At 46.8% G+C, this 26,182-nt stretch overlaps 2 protein-coding genes across 4 annotated transcripts in view; both read left to right on the top strand.

The window, feature by feature from the left end:
* The first annotated feature begins 3,054 nt into the window (after positions 1-3,054).
* LOC106752275 (protein RRNAD1-like) lies at positions 3,055-6,167 on the top strand. 2 transcript variants are annotated; one of them, XM_014633851.1, is made up of 8 exons: positions 3,055-3,471; positions 3,681-3,790; positions 4,347-4,605; positions 4,721-4,869; positions 5,008-5,310; positions 5,401-5,554; positions 5,624-5,733; positions 5,825-6,167. In XM_014633851.1, exons 1-8 carry the CDS (start codon positions 3,355-3,357, stop codon positions 6,114-6,116), a joined length of 1,494 nt encoding a protein of 497 aa, XP_014489337.1. In that variant the 5' UTR covers positions 3,055-3,354; the 3' UTR covers positions 6,117-6,167. The 2 variants fall into 2 exon arrangements, with proteins under 2 accessions (XP_014489337.1, XP_014489336.1); XM_014633850.1 differs by having other exon boundaries at positions 3,058-3,471; positions 4,344-4,605.
* Positions 6,168-9,190: 3,023 nt separating this feature from the next.
* LOC106752363 (heterogeneous nuclear ribonucleoprotein L) overlaps positions 9,191-26,182 on the top strand; it is a 184,728-nt gene continuing 167,736 nt past the window's right edge. For both annotated transcript variants that reach the window (XM_014634020.1, XM_014634019.1), the window contains exon 1: positions 9,191-9,582. In XM_014634020.1, the coding sequence (XP_014489506.1) occupies positions 9,520-9,582 (63 nt within the window). In that variant the 5' untranslated portion in view covers positions 9,191-9,519. The remainder of the gene's footprint in view (positions 9,583-26,182) is intronic.

Below are 26,182 nucleotides of genomic sequence, written 5' to 3'. Positions count from 1 at the left end.
CCTACTTGCTAACTTTCACTTACGTTGGCGTAAGAGGATCCAAATAGCTGCCGGGAGGCTCGAAGATGATGAATACATGGATCCGTCCGGGACGGTCAGTGATCCAAGCGAGCCGAAGCGATATTTTACGCCGACGTATCGCTGCCCCGGCGAAGCCGGGGAACGATATCGTTCCTGAACCTACTCCATCCGTGCATAATTTCGCGTGCTACGACGATTTATCACTTTTCCGCGAGCCGTACACGGTATCTTCGCGCCGCATTTGTAACCCGTTTCGCCCCATTCCTGGCTTTTCGAGGTAGAGGCTGGCCACCACGAAGCTGACAAATGCATTGCGCCGCTCCGCGTCATCCGACTTTCTTTTCGTCTCCAAATTAATTTCACCATCCTCGCTGTCCCGTAATTCGGCAGCTAAATTGCAAACTTTATAAACTTCTCTTCCTTCCTCTCTCTCTCTCTTTCTCGGTTTGTATTCATGTATATTTATATGTCAAATATAACCGTTTAATTCCATATCGTTCGTAAAAGTCGTTCTCCCTTTTGTGCATTCACTTGTAACTCCATTCGTAATTAAGAGCAAATCCGACAGTCTTACGAGTTTTAGTTTTCCGCATCTGTCGACAATCTGCAAACGATATTCTATCGGCGCTCATAATACAGGACGTATCGCCGTGCAATAAGAAGAAAACATCTATACAGCAGCAGCAAACCTATCTTTCCCACAGAGGAGATACTTTCCAACTGGTTTGCTACAATACGACCACTTTCACGATTATCGCTGTCGTTGATTAAATTAATTTTTAACTCGCGATCAATACTTCTCGGGCTTCAGTAAGGATCTGACCGACAACTTTTAGTTCAATATTTACATTTCCCGCGACACGCGCGCATCCTGCTCGTGCACATATTGCACCTGCCGCGTCGTGCACGAAGAGCGTGGAAGCTTCCTCGGAAACAAAGGAAACCGAGTTTGTCGTGTCTCCACAATGATTGCAAGACCGATCTCCGTAATAATAACGATGGTGAGAGATTGCGCGAATTTGATTCCCCCCGATTCTCAGGAAAGTTACGGACGATACGATCCATCTCCTACGAGCGCGCGTTCAACCGCTAACTATATATATGTACATAGTGCTCGGAGAGTAGTCCGCGCTCATGAGCAATAACGTAACTGTTGAAGAGTGAAAGTGCTGTAAAGTAGGACGCCGCGGGAATAGTGTTCCCTCTTATAATTAATAAACAAAAGCACACAAGCGTTTCTCATCACAGCATCGCATTCAATGCGACATTTTTTACAAGACCTTGCCGAGCGGTTAATGATCGAGACCTTTCCCCCAATGCGTTCGCTTTTTTTCTTTTTTTTTTTTACGCGAGCCCCGATTGCCGTGGTATAGATAAACCTATCGTTTGAAACGTGCAGAATCTCCGGAATTCCGAGTTGCGTCGGAATATTTCGCAAGAAAACGATAAAAACGAACGGAACGCTTCCGAATGAAGTTCATTTTCAAATTAAACGCGTCGTTAAAATCGCTTCCGTGATTTCGAGTACAGCAGAGTATATATATTATCGGCTGTTTTTGCTCATTGAAAACTGTGCAATGTTGAATTATATATATGTATAAATAATTATATTCTACAAATATTAATTTTCTTTGGCAATTTTCCGCGTGATTTCGCTCGTTCTCATGTTCGACTGTCCGAACACGAAAGGTTTTCGTTTTCTTCTCCAATTCTAGTAGCACACAAAGGCGCGTACATCATACGTGAAGATCTGATAATTTCGTTCGTCGTGGAAAATTTTCACTCCCGTGTTTTTCAGCGTGAGAAAAATATTTCACAAGTAGCAGAGGGATGTTGCACACTATATGTATGCACGTTAATTAAATAGTCCGGGCTAATTAAAAGGGAATAAAGTCAACGGAAACTACGCTACGCGGTGTAACATATCTGTAATTTAAGATGACGTTTACGCGGAAAGAGAGCGTATTTGTGGGGAGTTTTTGAGCGTTTGTCAGCTTTTTTTAAATCGGCTTTGAAATATCGGCTTTTGTCGATCGAATCGTTTTTACGGCACTGCAACGGTATCTCCGAGTATTGACTATATAAGCGGAAAATACATAACTGCCGTTATATAATTACATACTGCAGGCTGTATCGGACGAAAAATTGCCTGTAATTGATGTTACGCTCACTGCACTTTCTATTTCAGGTGTAGCGAATTACAATTTGCCGTCGTACGCAAAACACTCGGCGTAGTCTTATCGGGAAATATCATTTTCTATTATCTCTTCGATTGATTAAGGACGTTAAGTCTGCGATTTTCTAAGCGCTTCGGTATTAATCATCAATTTAATGTATCGTGAAGAGTGCGAAGAATAATAAGCATTAACTTTCTCTTCAGCTAAAACCACTCGTGCTAGGCAGTAATGTATTTATACTAGTCGGTTGCTGCTAGCCTCAGCTTTTACAACTACTAAATTACGGATGATTGCTCGTTTTTCACTTAAAATTAAAGCATATACAGAAAAAAAAAAATATATATATATATATACACACATGTGTGTGTTGAAATATAAAGATAATATATAGGAGATTTGACAGAAGGTGAGCCAGCTGTCACATACTTGTAGTTTAGGTGAAGAAAAGTTTTGTATCATTTCGCAAACAACACGCAAAATATCGAGTTATTAATGATTGAAAATGGCCATGCATAGAGGTTTCTTTAATTATTAACGAAAAAATTAGTGTCTTATTTGCAAAATGATGCAGGACTTTTTTGTTCAAAATGACCTGATCTACAAGTACATGATAGCTGTTGTACCTAGCGACAGGTTCACGGTTCGAGGTTCAAAGTTCAATGTACCGACGTTTGTCGTTAAGTACAACAGCTGTCATATATTTGTAAATTCGGTACTTAGGTAAATTAGGTTACTCTGAACAAAAAGGTCCTTTACCACTTTGCAAATAACACGTAGATTTGTCAGTTATTAATTAAAGTAGCCTCTATACATAGCCACTTTCAATCATTGATAACTCGAAATTTTGAACGTTCTTTACAAAATGGTGAAAGACAAATGGTAGAATTTTTTTCCTTCACATTGACCTAAACTACAAGTATACATGTGACGGTACGGCACGTTTTGCGTCAGACACCCTGTATATATGCAGAATTCCTAGGAAAATCCCTGAATAATTTATATAAAAAGAACGATAATTAATATTTTACAAGTGATAATAATATCGCGAAAGATGTGTATGATATACTGAAAAATTTAAAAATGTGAGTAACAGAAGAAGAGAGTGCGATACCGTTGATTAACGCGCTCCAGCTTTACCGACTATCTCGTCACAACAATGGCCGCACCCGTAAAAACGTGCATCTGCGGAGCTTGTGCGAAAGCTCGCGTAACGATCCAGCAAGTGTTCAGTGTACTAGATATATACGGATGGTTGTTAGATTCGTATATTGTGGTACGTAATACGATAACAGTAGCTCCCGCATCGTATCATATTTCCACCTATCTCTCTCTCGAATAACAACGGTGTCTCTATTTCCAACCTGATCGCACATACACATATATATACAGACCATCACGAACACATGACGACCATTTCATTAGATATTTAAAAAAAACAGACCTTCTCGTACGACAAATCATCATGCTTGCTCGCATTCGCAGGATTTCTTTCAAGAGCAATTATGGGAAAAACTACCGAACAGCTGGAGACTCATCCTGCGAGAAGTATCGCCGAGAGAGTTTGGGGAATGGTTAAGTAGTGACATCTTGTGGTAAGTGTTAGTGCAACTCCACTTCGGTCGATAATGCGCGCGATATTTAAGAAGATACTTAAGGCTGGTATTCGCAAGCCTGTGTTCTGTACGCGCTTACGACGATATTAGCGCGCCGACAAGTTAAGAGATACGAGCATTCCTAGTATCGCTGATAATGCGTGTTTATAAGAAAATACCTTCGGAACTGTTCAAATGACTAATATGAATGACTAATAAGTGGCTTATTAGCGCGCTAACATCGTTATAAGCGCGTTCAGAACACGCCGTAGGTTGTCGGTTCGATTCACGTTTACACAGCGCTGCGAGCAGGGTCGTTCGAGCTTCATTGTTCGTTGCAATGTCAAGAAAAGATAGAATGACGTTTGTAACGCAGTAAGCGCGAATCAAACCGCAGTCACAGTCGGATCTTAAATCGCTTCGTTTTAATAAGCTATTATTTTACGTTACTCTAAAAATCACCGAAAATCGGCCCGGAGGCTGCATTTGAAAAGCTGCATCCGGTAGTTCTAGAATATTTTGCAAATTTTGCTCAACTTAATTCACTTCGCAGCAGGCGCGTGTGGCCGCTGTCGCTGCTCGCGCTCCGACAAGTTACGAGGAATTTACAACTCGACAGAGATCATAGAAATCGTGAGAATACCTTGCGATGCGGCCGAGCGAAGGATGTTGAATACAATTTGGATAACTTCGTCTCGGAAAGTAAAGATAAAGTGTCGCGGGATTTACACGACGACGCTTTGAAGAAACGCAACAATCTCTTCCTGAAACACGTTAAGATTAAGAAACGGCATGAGATACAAGAGATAGCGAGGGTACGGTTAACTTAATAAAATCATAAATTTAAATTAGATTTAATTTGAAAATAATAACTTTTAGATTACGTTTGAGGTATTTATGGATACTGTAAGAAATGAATTTTCCGCGTAGATATGCGCGAATTGTGCGCGCGAGTCGGATGCAAAATGCATCGTGGACGTTGGAGCGGGCATGGGTCATTTAGCCCGATCATTAGCATTCAAATATGATCTGTGCGTGACGTGCATCGAACAAAACGCGGCACTGTCGCAGCAGGCCAAGTAATTCAACGTCCTCTTCATAATTTCAGCAGTTATTCTCCTAAATCTCTCTATCACTGTCAGATTACTGGCAATATTATTATTATTCCTTTATATCACCCTCATCCCACCATTAACACGTTTGTTTTCTTTCAATAGAAAATGGGATCAGGAATTATTAGTATCTATAACGAAACATTTACCCGACTTGCTGGTTAAACTTCCGCAACACGTATCGGTTAAGTTGGAAAGTACAGACTTTGAGCAGGCTGAGACAGTCGAGAGCATACAGCGGATGTTCGCGGAGAATTTTCACTTGAATAAAACGAGGACTGAATTCGGCATTGTCGGCTTACATCCGTGCGGAGATCTCGCAGCCACGTTGCTGAGACTTTACACCTACCGACGTGAGGCGAGATTTATTTGCATTGTGGGATGCTGCTACATGAAGCTGACATTAGAGTATGCACAGTGAAACGCTGTATTCACGATGTTACTTTCTTGATATTGCGGTCACACGGTAAATAATGTTCTGATAATACGTATATCTAGAGATACGACGGACGTCACAAGTGGGTATCCGCTCAGTAAATACCTGTCGTCATTCGTAAATCACAAGTTGTCCTACGCGGCCTTAGAAGTTGCGTGCCACTCTATCGAGAGTTACTGTGACAAATTGAAGGCTGGAAATTACGACGATTTAATAGTTAAGTGTCATATGTTCAACTCGAACGAAATGTGAATTCATTATTACCAAATTAAGCTATTGTTTTAGGTGCACGCCTACAGAGCTGCTCTAGAAACTATTTTAATAAGACGAAGCAGGCAACTGCGTCACACTCAAGTGAGGAACGTCAAAGTGGTGAAACCTACAACGTTTCAACAGTTGAGTGATCTCAATAATCTTGATCGCAACCATCGAATTTTGTCGCAACGTTCCGGCGATAATCGAACGCGCGTGTTGTATCTTCCTCAGGTATTGCGCGGCCGCAACTGCGGATCTTGAGTTACATTTGCGACCCGACGACTCGGACTTTCAGAATCTGCAGGTGAAACGTTTCCTGGACCAGTGGCGGCAAATCGTGATATTCGGGGCGTTACGTACGATGCTGGCGCCACTGGTGGAGACCGCGGTGCTGCTGGACAGATTCCTATTTCTCTCGGAAAATAATTTACCTCCCATACTGAAGCCCATCTTTGACGCCAGATTGTCTCCTAGAAATTTTTTGTTGTTCTCGATCAAAAAGAGCGAACAGTTATTCTCTTAATCGTACCTTTGTATACCTTCGTATTTTTTACTACAATAAAAATATTCTGAAAACAAATCAAGGAATTTTTCCAGTTGAATCTTGATTCGTCGGGGGAATATTGACAGCCGTATTCCGAAGTGTTCTGAAAAACAACGCGAAATATCGCGGCAGAGTGACACGGATGTCAACTGTCTTCGTCACGGATCACGCAAATGTTTCCAAAATAATTAGTCAACAATCAAAATTCGCGAGTAAAATTCAATTCTATTTGATTTTTTTCTTTTCCCTCGACATTTTCATATCCGATTCATCACGATCGAAACTCGTATCGATGTATTTGGCACTTCGAGAATCGTAAGTGCTGCAATACATGCAGCCAGTCTCGGAGCGGATCGCGGACGCGGCGGTTTATATTGAAAATGCAGCTCCCTGTGTTTCTCGCGATTTCAACTCGCCGAACGTTTCGTGCTCGATTTATCATCGTCGGGAGTGCCGAAAGTAAGCGTAGCGTGTGGGTGTCGCGATAGAATCTCGTTAAATAGCTGTCGGGAATGAATAGCCGGCGCTAAAAGTGTCCATTGAAATAACGTACGTTCATCGTTTAATGGCGACGCGAATTCGAACCGTCGTCCTTTGCCTACCTGCGACTTGTCGAAAGAGTCTCGCAGGCATGTCATCGTCGCCGAAAGCGCCGAAAGTAAGTGCCGTGTCTCGTCGTGAAATATCGTTAATCGGCTGCCGGAGGGCGAACATCTTGCGAAACTGACCGTTGGGAGTGCTTGACGAAATAACGTACTTTCATACGCGTAATAGCGGCTTGAGTTGAAACCTGGCTATACCTTCGACCTGGCACTCACGCGCGGGTAATGTAACTTTTAGCGCATGCGTCGTAGGCTCGCGTTGCAAACCTTTGCACAGACAAAATGCATCACGAAACGGCTGCGCAACGATATGAATATACACCGATACACGGTAAGAAACGTTGATCTCCTAAAATAATCAGGCCGGTTCAAAATAACGCTTCGTTTTAAACGACACGCGAAAACATCAAATTACTAAATTGGCATAAATTTAACGCATGCAAACATTACGAAGATAATAACGTGTAAGCTGTACGTTAATTTGACGCTGAGATTTTAGTCAAAAGTCGGGAACGCAAGGAAACTTGAATATTTGGACAAAAGATTTCTCACCATGTGGCTGTGCTAGTTCAAGAAATTTACGTATGCATTGAAGCGTACGAAGCACACGTACGAGATTCTCACGCTTCGGTATGCGTAAATTTCTTGAGCTAGTGCAGCCAGTTCAGCCAAAAGGAACAGACCAATAGACTGCTCGAGTTGAAATAGTTGCCCTTTACTTACTTCAGACCCGTTGAAAGTCTCGCGTGCGAGCGTCGAAGCAAGTCTCGCGCACCTGGTGTGGTGAAATATCAATGAACAATCGCGGAAAATAGGAAAATATGACGTGCGCAGACGCCGGTCGTTCTACGTCGAACTGAATGAAATCGTCGTCAGACGCTCTCTCGGAGAAAGAAGAGCCGAATATCGATAAAGCGAACTTTAGCCGGTATTCATAGTCGGATCACATATTTAAGGCAGTCTTGAGTTCATCATTAGATGCTTCGTTAACCAATAAAATAAGCCGTACAGCATCTAAAGATGAACTTAAGACGGTGTTATGCAAGATGTCCGGCGCTAAATACACCAAACCGTACAAAACGTATGTAACAGATCAAACTGAGAAGTAAGGCCGATATCATTTTATAAAGTACTACGTGAAATTTTGAGCTATTAACGAAAATAGACGAATCAGCGCGCGAGTGGATGCAGTGGATGGATTGCCGCATCTCTAGCTAGGATCGATATTCGTAGGCCGGTATTCATAATCGGATCTTATATATATATAAAAGACCGTCTTAAGTTTAGTTTCAAATGTTGAATTGAGGTCGTTTCATTGGCTACGAAGCGTCTAAAGGTGAGCTTAAGTCGGTCTTAAATATATCCGACTATGAATACCGGCCATAATCGGATCTTACGTTTAAGACGTTTCCATCTTTAGACACTGTATAGTCCATTTTATTGGCCACGAAGCATCTGAAGATAAACTCGAGACGGTCTCAAGATTTCATAGGAGCCACCGTAGTGACTTCTCTCGCCGAGACTCCGAAACTAATATTGGTATTTTACAAAAAATTCCGAGAGAACTACAGAAAATCGCCATGTAATTGCAATATTCGTAATCGGGCTACCAATTCGCAGGTCGCAATCGAGCGATTTTTTGCAAGAAAAATCTGAATAAAAAAAAGGATCATTTCATTGAGCGCCAGGGAAAGTACATGTTAATTTTATATATCATGTTCTTTAAGCACAAGCCACATTTCATAATCGTATTGCATATGTTTGAAGAACGTACGTGAAATTAACTTCGTTATTCGGGACGGAATCAGGCCACATTATTACCAATTATTGAAGACTCGGATTGCAAAATCGGACTCTGTAGCTTCTGTCAAAATGATGCCAGAAATGTAAAATGTTTCGCGAGAACCACTCTTGTCTCGTAATATCTCTTGCAAGTCAGGAAAAAGCGTTGAGTGTAAATATCTTGGAAAGTGTAGCCCAGCTGCGCGTGAGTGCCGCTGTTGCGTCGGCGCGAACGATACATCAGCTACACGTCTACATATGTCTGGACATGGCTGCACATGTAGACGAAGTGTCTCGCATTCTCACCGCGAGAGGCTCCACGCTCAATTCGGGATTCGCCTCTATGGCTGCTGCGGACCCTCGAATATAAAATCGGAGTATGAATATACCGGTTTACGAATACCGGTTTTCAAATCTGCTGCGAGAGATTCTTTCTCTCATTTTCTATCTCGATTGGTAACGAAGGCAGCTTCTCGCCCCACGAACACGGCGGAACCGCATTCACCAATAGCGGCGAAGCGCTGCGCAGGCAGGATCAAGCTATCGGCGCAGGCCAATCGACGCGCTCGGCCACTCTCTCACGGTAGACGGAAGCTTAAGGGGCATCCCGCGGCATTCTTTTGGCGCCACCGGTAAATCGCGTCACGAGAGAGAGAGCCGGCCGCCAGCTCGCCAGGAAGCGTTGACGTTCGTCGCCTTCGTCCGGCGAGATCCAGTTTCCCTTAAGCCGCTCTCGCGTGTTTGTCCGTTCTCGGGTCGCGCCGTGCGTCGTCCTACCTACCGATTATTTTTCTCCTCCTCTCCCCCCTCCCCTCGTCCGCGTGTACGAGATCGTCGGTACGGTGTAGGAGGAATCGCGCGCGGTACATACAACACGCTCGTGTCGTCGTCGCCGCCGCCGTCAACGTCGCCGCTGCCGTCGTCGTGGTCGTCGCAGCGCTGAGTGGCTCCTGGAGTGGGTGCTGGATTTTGACGCATCGCCCGGTGCATCGTCCAGGATGGCGTTCAACGGGGACGGTCCACACTCGAAGAGACAGCGGCTCGAAGAATCCGGGCACAGAGTGAGTACGACGTGTGTGATACGGGCGTATTACGGGGTTTATCATCTTCGACGCCGACAGGCGCGCGCGCGTCATCCGCGCTTCGCTCCGTCGCGAGAATAATGACGCAACGGGGCGCGTAGTATCGCGCCTGTTCCCGTCTCATCGTCGTCGGCCGTCGTTCGCCGAGACGAGACGAGAGGAAGGCGCCATTTATCGGAGTAATGATCGCGCTCGAGAGCGAGCGGCAGAGAACGCGTGTTCGCCGACGCTGCCGCCGCGCGCGCTCGAGACGCGCTTTCCGGAGCAACGCGCCGCGCGGCGCCATTTAACTAACCCACACGATTCCTACGGTCATGCCGTCATGCACGCGTACGTCGGAACGCGCGCGCGTCGCCGGCATGGCGTTCGTTAACAATGGGCGTCTTTTTTTTCCATCGGGGGAGACGCGACAGTCGAGCGGCGCGGACAGGCTCGTCGAGCGGACCTGTCTCGGGAGAAAAATTGCCGTATCGACTCGCCGGCATTCAGTTGTCTCTCTCTCTCTCTCTCTCTTTCTTTCTCTCTCTCTCTCTTTCGGGTCGATCGCGGCTGCCTGGTGGGAATGCGCTGCTGCACCTTTTCAAACGCTTATTCCCCGCTACTCGAGTCCGGTTCTTTGACATTTAAGCCGCAAAAATCCCGCGCCTGTGTATCAGGACCTATAATAAATGTGTGCTGCCTTTCGCAGCTGCGCTAAACCGCGCTGTTTACGTGAGACCACAAAGTAGACACGTACGTTTTGACACTCAGGTAGAGAAAACTCGATTTCGGGGAAACGGGACGATATCGGAGGGTGTTTTTTTTTGGAAACACAGCTGTGCGAACGGACTCCCTGCGCAGGTCGGACGCAGACGTTTAACCTGTCATTCACTCCAAAGTCGCGCCGTTTCCATCGGAACCGTCTTCCGTTATTTCCACGCACGTTGTGGAAATATCACGCGATTTCGACAGATCCCGATGCGTTATCTCCCGCTCCTCTCTCTCCCAGAAAAACGTTACATGGTCATTTTTTCTTTTTATCATGGCTCTGAGATAAGTGTATTTACGTAGCTCTCGATGTGTATCTTCGCACGTGTGTATCTTCTGCGTAGTACAGTCGAATTGGAGCTCGAAATCACCGATCGCACCTAATCTCGCATAATTCCGACGAGAGTCGTTAGACCTTGGTGCGACGATCGCACAATTCCGACGAGCAAAACTCGAAATTGAACGCGCGATAAAAAACAAGGCGAAGCGCAGTTTGACCGACTCGAGAAGAGCGGGGAGTTAATTACATTCCACATTTGTTAGCTCGTGATATTCACTTTTGCACGCCCTCGCTCCGATATCACGCGAAATATTTATCAGCGCCACTTGTTTATTCCCTCGCTTCGTTTCGTAGGGAGGCAACGAACAGGATATAACACACACACACATATCCTTCACATTTTCCTGCTTGGCATTGCGTTACTACCAAGATTCGAGAATCTGCCGGATCCTGAAATATACTCTCTCTCTCTCACTCTCTGTCGCTGTATTGCGTGTATTTAACACCATCGTAAAGCCGACGAAAGAAAATTCTACCAACTATTTCAATACATTCCGCTGAGCATAGTAGTGCCATGTCTTCGCACGGAAAGACTTTTTCAGCCGTGTCAAAATTATCGGTCGCGGAAATGTTAACAAGGAGCGATATTTAGACAAATAACGATAACGGGGAATCGTGAAAGTCTACATGAGAGAGTCGCAGCTCGCGGGAGCACTGGCGTGCCAGTGAATTAACATTTCGGGCTTCACTCTCGAACGTATCTGAAATTTTGCCGACAATACCCGAACGGTCCAATTTTCGTTTTCTGTGTTCGGTCTGTCCTATAATTTAGTTCGCTGTTAATCGTATTAATTATATTTGCTCACGTGTTGCGAGCTAATTATGACGAGGAGGAAATCGTTATTAATTGCTTTTATATATTTTCTTTTGCACAGCGAGAGAGAGAGAGAGAGGGGGAGAGGGGGAGGGGAGAGACTACTGTTTCTCCGAAATAACTCTCAAAATGTCCCGACTTCTGGACACGCTCAATGATTAATGGAGATTTCGGCTTTACGGTGTTGAGACACGCCGATGTGTCGCGACGGCAACCTGTTATCCGGACGCTCCTCGACTGTGTGGTGCGACAGTGCGTCGTCGGTGGTCGCGCATCGGTGGTCGTTATCGCTAACGGCGATGAGTAACGCGAGAATACACGTTCAAAACAAAGCTGGACGCCGCCGGCAGCGGCGTTGCGTCGCGTCGCGCCCAGTCTTCGTGGTCGATAATTCCGAACGCGTTATCAACGCGTGCGACATCGCGACGGACTCTCCCTCGAGATAACCGCGAGGAGGAGGAGGATAAAGCAGAGCGGCGGCCGAGGGTGAAACGGGGGCAGGGATTCCTCGATTTATTTCCACCGTGAAATCCTTCTTACATGCGATCGATAACACCCGATACTGCCCGTCCTGAGAAGAGAATTCGCGCAGTTGATGTTTTATTATCTTTTTCTACCTCAACGCCTCGTTCCTCCTCGCGCTCTTTTTGCACGATTGCAGACCCTCCCTCCCCCTCGCGCACCCTTCACGTACGATGTATACAATCGCTGTTCTTTGCTATACTTGGATTTATTCTCCTCGCTCCGGCTCCGAAGCGGCGAACGTTCATGTGTGTGTGTGTGTGTGTATGTGTCGGTACACGGCGCGAAAAGGGCCACTACCTCTGACCCTTTTCACAGCCGCGACGCAACTTCTCGTCCCCCCATTGAATTTAGAGTGCATCCGGGTGCCGTTTGTCGTCGACGCAGCAACTGGTCGCTCGACGGTATCGAGTCGGGTTCATGATCCGGTCGCCGGCGCGTAAATCGACTCGTTTGCGCTGTACCGCGCGCCATGTTACATACACACACACACACACACGGGGTCGATGGAACCCGTTTACGTCAGATGCAGCGAGCGTCACGCGCCGCAATTTATATCGCGGATCAAACGGTAGCGTTATGCAAAAGATACGGTATCATCGGTGAAAAATCGAAGATATCGAGATAAGATAAGAATAAGATCGATAGAGTTTCGTCCGCGATTACGTTCAAACGATTATCGCACGTTTCATTCGCCGAAGATTGCCGTATCTACGGACGCTTTGTCCGCGTGTCATGGACAAAGACCTCGCAAAAAATGACTATAGAATCGCTATCGCTTCTGTTTTACATTCGGTAATTTACATCGGATAGTAGAGGCTGATTTCAGTGGTCGGGAGAAAAGTAGGGAATGAAAGTGGACAAATGTGCAATCTCCTTCTTCGAGCAGTGATATATTATAGGGGATATAATTTATGTGTAATATTTTTTCTTTTTTAATTATATGTCGAAAACCAAAACCAATTCTTTCTTTTTCTTGATGTTCGTTTATGATAGAAAATTTTGTGTAAATGAAGATCCATTGAAATTTTGGTGTTACTTTGACACGGGGAATATATTATGGAAGTTAAATTAACATATTTATCTTATTAACAAGTTACTTTTTAACATATTCATCTTGTTAAAGCCACGCAAAAATTTCAATAAACGGTTATTGACATAAAACTGTGCGACCACTTTTTATCGCGATCTCGTCGCCGTTATTTTTCCATTTCAATACGGCTTTTTTGTTTTTCTAAGCGAATTTGTCAAATGTTACGTAACGCCTTCGCGGAATGTCAGAATTTTAAGTAATATAAACAATCGGCCGAACAATGAAAACGTGCATTGAGAAAGGAAATCGACTGTTTGCCGTAGCATCCCCCCCGCGAAATATCTAATTCAACGATAAATCAATTTTTACTTTCTTCGTCTTCGTCTTCAAGGTTTGATACGTTCGAGCCCGCCTCTCGGCCCTACACGGAATAGCGCACACTATTCCATCTGAAGCCCGCCAATCGAGAAACGCCTCGGTAGTCCGACGGAATGACTCAGCCGCGATATAATACGCTGGATATTCCTCGCGCTGACGCAGCTGAATATACGCGGGTCTCTATCGGCAAACGATGCCTCGAACGTTACCCCATTTGCTCTCCGGTGTCTACGAACTTGCGGTGCCAGCAGTCAAGGTCACTGTCACGATGACTGCTACCTCGTGACCTTTCCCGGTACTGTTCGTCCATCGTTCGGGAGACAGCTGCTGATGTAACAGCAGCATGCGTAATATCTCACGCACATACCGCGTGCCACGGTGTAAGCCGCGTTATTTATTCGCGCGTCGGCGCATCGATTTTCCGGTGATGCCCCGCGTCCTCCCCAGAACCGTCTCATTTCCATCCCTTCTCGGCGGCAGAAAAGGGATCGAGGGGGGGGGGGAAGAAACATGTTTATTTTATTACACACTGTGACCGTTGGCTGTGTCGCGTCGTCTTTAGAGCTGCACCTTCAACCTCGTCTCGCTCTTCGAGAAAAGGACTGAGAAAAATAAGAGACATGTTTTCGTCGTATATTCACCGTTCATGATCAGTCCCGCAATAGTGGTAGGTAAAGAAAACACACAAGTGTGGAGCTCTTGCAGGAATTACCGGGGTCGAGAAATATTCAGGTGTGTTTTCAACCATGCTTTCTTTACCGAGAAGATAAATACGTAAATAAAACCCCACGCGGTCCTGAAAAGGTTAGAGAGAGCTCTTCCGAGTCGCTGGGTTGCTTTTTGTCCGGGAGTGAATTCCTCCAAGTTTTCCGCCCTCGGGATCTTCACCCCGCAACCCTTTCGAGCGAGCCCGGTACCTTCGCGTTTTCATTAAACGCGAACGGTGGCTCGTTCATTGTCATAGTTACGACCAATAGGCAAAAGGTTACTCATCGTATCGACGTACTCATACATATGTATGACGAGTCGCTCTAACGCCACTGAAATTCTGAGGGATCTCAAGCAGTCGTTATTCCTAATCCCATTAGATAAATGAAGGTGGCACGTGTGTGACGATGAAATGACTAGTTTCAGTCTAGAGATATCATTAAAGCAATAATCGCTACTCTACCGCGACTCTGCAGGGACGTATGTAAAACTGGCTCGTCGTGAATTTAATCGAGCCTTCTGTTATCAAACGACGACTGACTGGGGATACGGGGCACGAATACATCTCGGTGTCGTTACCTGCTCCACTTATTAATATTTCATCTTGCCTGATACTGCTCCGGGTTATAATCTGCTCGACATGTAGGTTGACATCCCATAAATATTCCGACGCGCATAATTTATTAGACGGTTGAAGAAAAATAGGCGGGAATAATTTATCAGTAAGTATCGGCTCGCCTGCGATACCCGTGAAAGAAGATTAGCGAGGGGGATTAATAGTTATCTCTCATACTCGCCGGGGGTTTTCCCGGGGTCGACAATGACGCGTCCGCACGGTTAAATATTCATTTTGCTTTATAAACATTTATTTTCTACGGCGAAAATATTTCTCTTTCCAGAATTGCAAAACGCGCTTCTCCGATAAGAGTTCCTCGTTTTTTCTGATATCCTCATATTCATCTGAGAAAAGAGCGGTGAATAAATATTTGCCGTGGTATCCCCCCCCCCCTTCGCGTGCCCCCGGAGTAGATTTGACGTCGACGATCGTTCCTTGCGAGATGCACGGAAACTCAGTGTTAGCACAATCGGACGAAAGTAGATCGTGAAGGCAAATTTGCTTGCTCGAAGCTTGAACTTTGGCGCAAACTTTCGGGGTGGCAAATCGATTCTGTTGTTTGAGCTCGGTGGTCGCCGAGTTACACGCCAATTTAATCTTCGATCCGGCGTGAAATATTAATTTTCACGACTTTTATATATAAAAGTCAAATATATACATCTATAATAGCATTTACGACCGATTTTTCATCGTACAGATTAAAATAATAGCACTTTTGTTTCATTCGCCCAGAAATTGAAAATTTCGACGTACACAAACAACAGAATCGCTCGCGTTCGGCATCTCCGTCTCGGAAAAATTGCAGGCATCACCGTGCAGGCGATTACCGCGTATTAGATTCATCAAATTGTATCCCCTACATGCGCATTGTTATGTTAAAGCTCGAGATAGTTGACCTCATCGCGTGCTCTCGATCGCTCAAACCTCCCTCTTTTCTCCCGCTTTTCTGTGACGAAGAGCCGCTCTACGAACGTATGACGGAAGCATAAATTTCTTATGCGCTGTGACAAGTGTAGCGGGTAGTCACGATATTTCTCTGAAACGAATCCGCTCGCGCGAGCTTCGCCAGCTTTGCGAACAGCAGCGGCGGCGGCGGCGGCAACGTCATTCGGTGACTGCTGCGTTTCGCGTAGTCGCAACTTTTCCAGCTGTCTGCGCCGCTCCTCGTATCATTTTACCTATCCTTCGCGCACAAAATTCCCGGGAATATATTTAAGCTTTTCACATAGCTCATACGTATGAAAGGCAGACTTAGGGGGAAGAGGTCCGGAATCGACAGTAGAAAACATCTTCCTTAAATAACTCGCAGTGAAACTCCTTCTTCTCTTTGTAGTAAACGTTTCGCAAGCGAGATTTTTTACGTCATGCATACGCGAAGTGCTCGGATCGGAGAGAGGGTATTTGGAACGTTTCTTTTTTTTATTTTATTTTTTTTTTCCAAATGACGTATCTCTCGCGTATCTCTCCGGTCTCTCGGGTCTTAGCGTTACCTTCGCAACGCATTTAGGCCGCAACCTCGATGTGCATGACGTAGACAAAAATATACCAGAGATACTCCTCTTCAAGATGTCGGGACATGTTAATCCTGCAGCCCGCCGTCGGTAGCCTCGCTGAACTAATGTCTATTTCGAGAGGTACGTTTAAATAATCAGATTAAAATACTAGCACCCACGCTACTTCACGATATTTCCCACGTACGTTCAACTTGAACGAGACACGTATCACGAGAAAAGGCTCTGCTCTCCGTTCTCCCTGACCTTACGCGATTTTCCGAGATAAACGTAGACACGAAGGACCCGGTGCCCCTTCGACGGTATAACGATATTCGAAAAAGAGACGCACGCATCGGAGTAAAGCTCGCAGCAAAGCCTTTGTATCTTCGGTAGCTGCCGGAACGAGAAAGGTCGCCCTGCTGGCGACCATATATTTGTCGGCGGATCGTCCCATCGAACGAATAAAAATATCGCTACTCGGGAATAGCCACATTTGTCAGCCACCTATCCCCGGCCCCAGTCGAATGACTGGAAGCACCGATACCCAGGAAGCTACGATCGCGTGTCGTCGCGGACGAATCGTGTGCCATTGGTTCTCCGAGCGCGAAGTCAAGCCGTCTCTCGGAGACTCTTTCTCTCTCTCTCTCTCTTTCTCTCGCCTTTAGTCGCCGCGACCGAAATATTTTTTACCTCGCGTGTGGATACTTACGCACACGCGCGTCTCGGCACGCACCTACCTACCTATCTACGCGGCATCCTCAAAGCAACTCCGGCGGCGGTGGGTGATGTACCTCACGGTGGAAAGACCGATGCCTCGTCACTGTAGCGAATGCTTGAGAAATCGGAGTACACGGAGCCGCGAATCTCCCCTCTGTCTCCGTCTCTCTCCTCCTCTCGCTTCTCGCGAATTCTCGGCCCGCCGTTAGCGCGACGGCGCACGTTCTGCCATGGTGGATGCTTCTTTGAGTCAGCGCGGGGTCGCCGTGAGCGCCGTGCATATTAATTCGCCACGGCTGCAGGATGGCCGAATGCCACAAACGCGCGTTACTTGCGGCGAGTCGGCGACAAAACGCGAGACACGGTCACCGATAAGGTGGAGTTAATTAAGGGGCCGCTCCGCTATAGCGGCGCAATCGTCGGGAGCTTATCTCTAGTGTTTTTGCACAGCGTCGTCGTCGTTTGCTCTGCGCGAGCTGTAATTTTTACAACGCAGCTAGCTACTTCCTCCCACACCCCTCCGTCGTTAGTTAATTCAAGTATTCGGTACACGTTACGGCTTGAAGCCCGCGATCCCAGGTCACCTGTTTACTTCTCGATGTTCGCATTTGGGTTCGCGACCGCGCGAAAACAATAGCCGGGTAAAGCGCGAGTAATCGCAATAATGACGGCGTCGTGCTCGCGTACCTCGCGAGATTAATGGCCGTATTACCCGTACGCGGGAGAAGTGCGACAAATTTCCCGCCACGAGGAAATAATCTCGCGGGAGCCCGAGTGAGTCCAATAAATCCTCCGGCCTACCTCGTTTCAAGTTGGAACGTCGCGCCCGACGAACTCGTATCTGCGAAATGCCGCGCGAATGAACGATGACTCGGGCGCGAAAACCCCACTGTTTCCTCGCCGCGAAAGACGGCTTTCTCGCCGGCCTTTCGAGCGTCCCGGCTGCTTTCCGGGACAAGGAAGGACAACCTCGGGAACCATCTCGCCCGTTTCTTCCATTATCGGATGATGCATCGCGACGCCCTAACGAGGGCGCCGTCCAACTTGGCGACTTCAATGAGCCTTGATTTATTCGTAGCTCAAACCATCCTCGGGAGAGGAGGCGCTATCCGTTATCGTCGGACAAAGTTGAAAATTCTCGCGCTAATAATGCACAGGTCTGACCGAGGCCGCCGTCCACCCGATTCTGTGCGCGCGCGTTAAAAATGTAATATATTATGTAACGCTATGTGTATAAGTTAACGTTTAACCCGCGGCTGCGGAAGTTGCGGTTAAGCTTCAGACCCTTCCCGCTGGCATGTTGCACCCGGGTCTTTCTGATTACAGGAGGATTAATCCTTTGCGGCCGCATTATATCCGGATGTAGGTCGCGTTAGATGGGATTATTTCGAAGCGTACGACGGCGCATACGTATAATACTCTCCCCGTTGAAGACTATAAAATCCAATACCGCGAGAGAGGAAGTTTTATGAAACTCTCGCGCCACACCCGTCCGTTAAATTTCATTTAAATGCCTGCGGGTTTTACGGGTCGTTGTGTGCGAATCAAGACGGGCGGCGATATGTACGAGAAGGACTCGATCAACGCGTTCCTCAGGCGTGCCGACGTCGGAAATTTCCAATCAGCCGCATTATATCCGAATATTCGTGCGTTACAACCGCTGCCTTGTCGATGCATTGTTGTCGATTCCTCGAATAATCAACGTGATGCACGAATATTCGCGGATATAACGCGGCCGATTGGCGAATTTTCGACGTTGTCATACCCGGGGAAATCGAACTGTGCATCAATGGACTCTTCTGTACCGCTAAAAACGTTTGTGAAAAAAGAAAAACACATCGCACAGTAATCGTCGTTGAAAGCACAAAGGAGCCCGTTAGACGTGCGAAGGGAAAAGCGTATCGGCGATCCGAAATTCCGGCTTTCGCGCGAATCACGCGCGGAATTTACATCACCACCGCCGCACGCCTATTTCGGGGCGGAAGTCCGCGCTTTTTTCTCCACGCGCTCCTCGTTACTGCATTTATTTCGGTAGTTACGCGGGCCCGAAATAGCCGTACCCGAAAATAAAGTCACTCACCCTCGTTAACGGACCGCGCCTTCCAGAAGCGGTTCTTGAGGGGAAAAAGAAAAAAAAAACACAGCGTTACGCAACGGCCGGGCATACGCCGAAGATATCTGTTCGCTCCTCTTTTGTCTTCATTAAGGTCATTTTTGGCACGGCCGGCGGCGCGACGGTCTTATTAATTATTTTTACACGCCGGCACGCGCGCTAACTACAATCACCGTTACACTTCATCGGTAATTCACCGAAAATAACACCTATTGTCTATTAACAATCAACTATCGTACGTCGTTCTTATTCGCGCGTACAGTCTCTTCGAAGAAGAGTTTTCGGAGTCTCGCTCGCTCACGAGAAATGTTATAACACTAGAAGTATTTCCTTTAAATTAAAATGATCGATGAAAAGTCATAAAATTGCAGAATACTATTACAGAAGAAACAGAATGTTGATCTAAAAAAAATGGAAACGGTCAGAAATGATCGCTCGATATTTCTAATATTGACGCGTTTCGTGCCGGAGTAATGTGTCATCCACGTTGACCCTCCACGTTGCCTCCTATTCTGAGTAAAATTTTATTTGTCAAATAAGCCAAGTATGTCTTGTAATAATTATCCGAGTGTTTCATGATAATGTTCCCTCTCGGAGCAGAAATATGAAACGGCCTGAAGGAAAAGTTTACCGCCCGTGTCACGCGGAACGTGTTATCGTAACCTTGCGTTTCACGTGCGTCGATTCATGGCGTTCTCTATCTCTCTCTCTCTCTCTCTCTCCTGTTTCCGCGTTTTCCCGGATCGTAATTCCTTTTGCGCGAACTGTCCGAAGCGCACGCCGGTTTACATGTTCTTAATCCGGATGCAGCCGGCTTTTAAAATCGAGACCGATTGTGATCTACATGCGAGGCGGTGGTTTTCGCGTCCGTTCGCGGCGTTCTCTTCATGCAGATTGCGAAAGGCGAGCCAGATGTGCGCTCGTAATCAATAGAGGCGTGCGAACTACGATATGGCGAGAATTTTAAGCGCGAGAGGTAAGCGTGTTTCCGCATGTGAATCACTCTCTCCGTCCGTCGAGCGTTCCCGCGAATGCAAATACGATTTTCACCCCTCGTGCGCGGCGACCACCCCGTATTACCGCCTTTTTTTAGTTTCGTCGACTAGACGTTCGAATTAGACGCGGCACACATACGCGCGCGCTCGCCCACGGCTACGCCCGATACATCTTTACGAATTCGCGACTTCCGATTAGCATATGTAAAGCGGTGGATTTTCCGGGATAGAGGAACGTATCGAGATACGGATCCTTCTGGATCCTGAAGTCGCATAATAAGTACGAGGACGCGCGGTCTCGCGACTTGAGTCATCGGGAGGCGATCTTAAAATATACGGAGGTCGAAGATATTACGTTAAAAAAAAAAGATATAAATATTTGCCTCATTAACGTGGATTCATGAGGATTGACATTATCAGCCTATAATATCGTTTGATTTTTCATAACTTTTTACAAGATAGCGATGGAGCCGTGAATCATGTTGCACATGTAATCTGACATATATACGTGTAAGGCCTGACCTTCGTGTCGTAACCGCGTGAAGAGAGCGCAAAATGTTGTTTTCAATTATTATCGCTTAAAGTTAGCGAGGTATCGCGCGCAGACGTGTGATAACGAGGCGTATCAACTTTTTCTTCGCGTATTTTGATGTAACGCTTTTTTTCTTGCGATTATGTAAACCCAACCGTAAGTTTCCTTCGGTAGACGGACGACGTGTCGGTATTTCTGCAGCGAGCGATGCGATGTAAAACGCTCTCGAGAGAAGATTCGTCGGGAAAGAAGCGTGAAAGAAGGAGATCTATAAAGATTGACAACGCGTAATGTACGCTTTTCGAGATAAGCGGATTATCGTGCGGTGTCTTTTGTAAGTTATAGTTTTCGCAGCTTGCGCGCGAAATTCGAGTTAGCAATCTCGGGGCGAGGTGGTCGACGAATAAGGAAAGATTCGATATCGTACGAGTGCCGGTCGCTATCGCGGGTGGTACGAAGGGGTCTTTTCCTGTTCAGGAATTCGCATCCTGACGGCGGCGCTTCCGTTTTAACGCAACGCAATGAGAAATCTCGGTCGCCCCGCTTATATCGTCCGTCGTCGCGATCGGTCGCGATATTTCCGCTATTTTGTCCAGAAGTGTGCCGGCTTTCCGGCGGAAATCGCCGCTCAAACTCTTCACCGGCTATCTTCTCCCCGTCCGCGAATAATTGAATCGATTTCCCCGTCGCATTCGCCGCAAATAACATTATTTCTGCGTCGTCGTCGCACGTGGCGTCTCGCTGCGCGCACTTCGTAACTCGCTATTTCCAAGACGGCGCGCAACTTCGAGTTAACTCAAACTCAATAGCTCTCCGAGAGAGTTCGATATGAAACTCGCGAATTTTACGAGAAGTTACGACCGCCATTGCCTTATCGCGCTGCGGCGGGACGATAAGGCAATGGCGGTCATAAGCTTTCATAAGCGAAGTGGCCGCGTTCCCGCAATCCAGCGTTCTTCTGATAATGACGAAAACTGACGCGTTTCGCAACAACAAATAAATAAGAGCGAAAGGCAATAAGCGATAATTATGACAGATGAACAAGTTTTATTTAAAAGTTTCGCGTTTCGCTCCCCCCCCCCGCCCCCCGGCATTCTCGTCCGTAAAGAGACGTGAAATGGAATCATCAACGCAAAGTGTGAAAGCAATAAACTGAAAGCAGTTGCAAAGTACTTTTCATGGCGGGGGGGAACTCGATCTATTAAAAGTTGTATGCACGATCCAACTCAATTTTATTGTCCACTGAGGAGAATCAACATTGATTTAAATAGCCGTGATTCAAAACTTCCTTTTTTTTCACCGTTTCGCCACGCAAAACGTCGTTTTAACTTTCGAAATCTATTGTCATCTGTGGATCGAGAAAATCGAGATTGCACGTGTTAAACGTTCTCACACTTTTATCACGGCACGCTCTCGAGATATCTCGTGGCTTGAAATTCGCGAGGTGTGTATTGTTCGCTAAAAAGCGTCGCGCGTGATCAAACGGCTCAAATTTGCGACAAAGATTCGCGAGGAAAAGGAAGAAGGAGAGAGGGAGAGAGAGAGAGAGAGAGAAGGTGGGGGAGAGGAATCGAGTTATCCTCGATATCCGATCCTGGATCCTCAAGATTGCACGAAATCTCGTCTTACCGTCTCCTCTCTCTCTCTCTCCTTTCGTCTCCCCATCATCTTTGTCGATGAGCGAACGTGCGCGCGTTACATCATAGAGAGGGAAGTTCGCTCCGCTTTCAGAAGTATTGCATTCCGCCTTGGATGGACGCAGCCGCGTAACAACCGTGCTTGTATATATCCGACGTGAAAGTTTTCGCCCCCTTTTTCGAAGCGCCGCCACCCGCGAATAATACCTATCTACATATTTATGCGGCGAGACGCGCAACCGCGCTGCGACGGAATGTATCGAATTTCGAAAGACATATGGTCGTTCTCTTTCTCTCTCTCTCTTTCTCTCTCTCTCTCATTCGCTACGACACCGGATTACAGCTAGCAGGTGTACTTTCCGTTCGATTTCATCGGATTTAGATTCGGCTGATTTTTCGCTCGTTCGCTATGCGCGCGTTCTTTCAGAGGGGGGCGGGGGGAAGCGTGTTTTATCGTCATAAATTAATATTCCGAGCTTTAATATCGTACGCGGAGATTTCTCGCCGTATAAATCGCGTGCACAAAGGCACACCGAAATGTTTTGGCGTTTACGGTTAAAGGCATCCGCATTCCAACGCGCGATGCCTTCCGCGAAGAATCCCGCAGGGCCCCGGAAAGACAAAAGCGGCCGAATTGTGCCGCGCTCGTGCGACATTTCTCGACTAATTATTTTCGACGGTGGCGGCTCAGGCCGTTATTTTTTCCACGCCGGTTTAAATTGCCTCCTGTTGGCGGGGCCAGAAATTATCGCGCGCAACCTGGAGTGAACTCCGACGACTCGTCTTCATCCTCCTTGTCGTCGTCGTATCTCGTTATCGTCTGTTTATACGAAATGGACGAGACGAAGAGAGAGAGAGAGAGAGATAGGGAGAGCGATGCAGCTATACGCGTGAACGCGGTGCGAAAATTTACGGCATCGGTTTAAACGGAATTAAGGCCGGCGCGCGAAGTTGGAGCGAAATTAGAACTGCGAGGTGGCCGCTACGTCGTGCGCGTTCGGCACTTAATGGCATTCGCTTTTCGCCTTTTCGCTGCCGCGGCTCCACCATTCCTGTAACGAGGCGCGTCATTGCATCACCGGGTTTTTCCTTGCGTCGCTCAAAAGCGGACACAGCTGACTGATATTTGAGAGTAACGAGATAGGACAGGGCCAGAGAGAGAGAGAAAGAGAGAGGAGGAGAGATAAAAGCCGTCTTCCGGCGAACGGTGGACGAAACGCGAAATCGAGTAAGTGCACCTGAAATCGCCACGAGTGTCGTATTTCGAAGCTTTCTCGCGCTCTCCCGTCGCACAAAGCGGCTTATATGGTAAAATGGTTTCTCCGCGATAAATATAAAAAAAGAAAAACACGAGAGAACCGGGTAGATATTTAGGACTTGTCGGCAATAGCAGTGTAAACAGCTTATTTTGCAACATCATCCGCGTGCGAAAATTAGACGAGCGTTAAAATCGAACAAACGCGCGTACGTCCGCTTCGGAGACCGCGTTATCGCGACGTTCGTATTTTCACGTCCATATTTTCACGTAATCTATAGCGACTGTGTCACAGCAACTTAATAATTAACTACCGAATTATCACTTCGCCGAACCGCGCGCAAACGCGATAATTTAATAAAGCAGATAATATAACACGACACTGTGCCGCTGCTCTGTAACGATGCTGCGAGCTACCTCTGATAACGACGTTCCATCATGTTTCTTCAGTTTGATATTAAATTTTAAAAATATTACGTGGGATAAAATTGTATTCGAAGTGAAATGTCGCTTTGGAAAAATGTGTCGACATTGTGATTCCTCATGACGCGAGAAAAACGCTTTCAGAATTCAGCGAATCGATAATGTCTTGAAGCCAATTTTTCGTCGCGAATAATTCTCTCTCACGGTTTCAATTTTCTTCCTTTTTTTTTTTCTTTCTTTGCTAACACGGATTAACAGAGAGGAGGAGAAATGTGGCGACAGCAATAAGGGAAGGAAGTGTATAAACACGGAAAATTAATTACTCGCCGGCGAGGGAGAGTGTGTATTTTAATCGGATCAGAGACACCGCGCAGGGTTAAAAATGCACATGCAGAAGGGACGAACGCTATCTCTCTCTCTCTCTGTTCGCGCGAATACGCGACGCGAATGCGCCCAAGGCGTGCCTGAAATATTTCCGACCGATCTCAGAGGCCAGGAAACGTCGTTCGACGACGGACGGATTCTGTCTCGAACACCGTCCCGGTGGTATTCGAGAAAAAGAGAAATTAAGTCCGCTCCGGCGCGCGCTGGCGACGCGCATTGTTCTGCTCTAATAATTGCGCTCAGAATCAATTCACCGTGACGAAACGGTCCCACACCGCTGGACGTGATTTAGAATCACCCAAATAGTTTGTCAAAGCGACGCGGACTTGAACAAAGATGGTAAGCGGACCCGGTATCGGGCCGGTCTTCATTATTTTTAGGAGAAACCGCGATAATTGTCTCCCGCGCGAAAACGTCTGAATACACATTGTTTCAACAATAACACGCAGAATTAATCTACCGTGACCGGTCTGTGCGAGGAGGGTGCGATAATTTCCCGAATAGAAATTTAAAACGGGGGCTGAAGAGATCCTACACCATTTTTCCTCCACTTGTATCTCACTATAAATTCTGTCAAGGCGAGCCTGCTTAGGCCCCACACAGAAATAGCGCTCGCACAAATTAAGGCCAGATTTGTGAATCTAACTAGGCCCTATCTCGATACGTCTGACTGGATCGTATTTTGTTACGCAACCAATTTATAGAAAAATTCAAATGTGCACTTGCGGTCTGCATTAAATTTTCTATTTATAAACGCTACTTTTGGAAACCAAAATCAAAGTTGGTTAATTTGGTCTTATCTCGACCTTATTATGGCGAATTTCACTTAAGTCTCTTTAAGACCTCACTTTAAACTATTTCAAGGAATTGGCTGATTAGGCCCTGACTAGGCCCTATGGGCCTAGCTAGGTGCATCCACAACAGTTGTACTCACGGCCTATTCACGAAATTTCACTCAGAGTTCGCCTTTCTCAGCCGTATTTCGGCCCCACGGAGGGTTGGGCCTATTTTGGGACGTGCCTACCTGCAAAGACCGCGGACTCGGGGCACGCCTCGATTAAATCTCACCCGGATTCTTAGGGTTATTAATCGAACGCGCGAGTTTCGTCGCCGGTAGTTTCATCCTCCTACAGAAGAATATCGCGAATCCGGTACTTATTCCGTACATTCTTATCGCCGTCGCGTTCGGAGGGATCCGCGCACGGAATGTAAATCCTCCGGATGAAAACTTCAATTTCTATACGAGAGCGGGAAGAACTCTCGGGCGACGACGAGAGGCGAAGTTTAAGAGCAAATTAGGAAATCGTCGCGCGGCACGTGACAGAGGTGCTCGGCTCGCCCTCCCGCTCGCGAAACTCAGTAGCGGATTAAAAGCACCGCGAAATCGCGAAAACTTTCCACGTTACCGTCCTACGCGAGAGCGTGAGAGTTCCGGTATTTTTTGAAGGGTAAGTTCGCAGTTCGCATTTTCCCCCCCCCCCCCTCCCCCCTCTTTTCCCCGTCGACTCTTTACCGCCGGTCGTCGGCGCCGGGATGTGAGAAGATACCAGCTGCTCTGCTGCGAAATTAACGCGAAATGTACGAAAAGTTTCGTCCCGCCGCCGCCGACGGGGGATGCGCGGCAGGAGGTCCGTACGTAATTCATAGCCGACAAGATAATTGGGGCACGGCGATTGCATACACGCGCGAGCGCGCTCGCACTCGGGGGAACTCGCGCTCGCACTCGGCGCGACGCGTTAACGCGCCTATAACGCGTCTCCGCTCGGGCGCACATATGCATTTTCCAAGAAATCGCACGCCCCGTATCACTATTTATCCGCGCGATTCATTTGCCCGCGCGTCGCGCTCGTTACGCTTTATTACGTGTTAATT

Source organism: Dinoponera quadriceps, unplaced genomic scaffold (assembly GCF_001313825.1).
Source record: "Dinoponera quadriceps isolate SergipeBrazil2010 unplaced genomic scaffold, ASM131382v1 scaffold248, whole genome shotgun sequence".
In the NCBI taxonomy this organism is placed as follows: Eukaryota; Metazoa; Arthropoda; class Insecta; order Hymenoptera; family Formicidae; genus Dinoponera; species Dinoponera quadriceps.
Note: the sequence above shows the minus strand (reverse complement) of the source record. Positions and strands in the feature narration are given on the sequence as shown.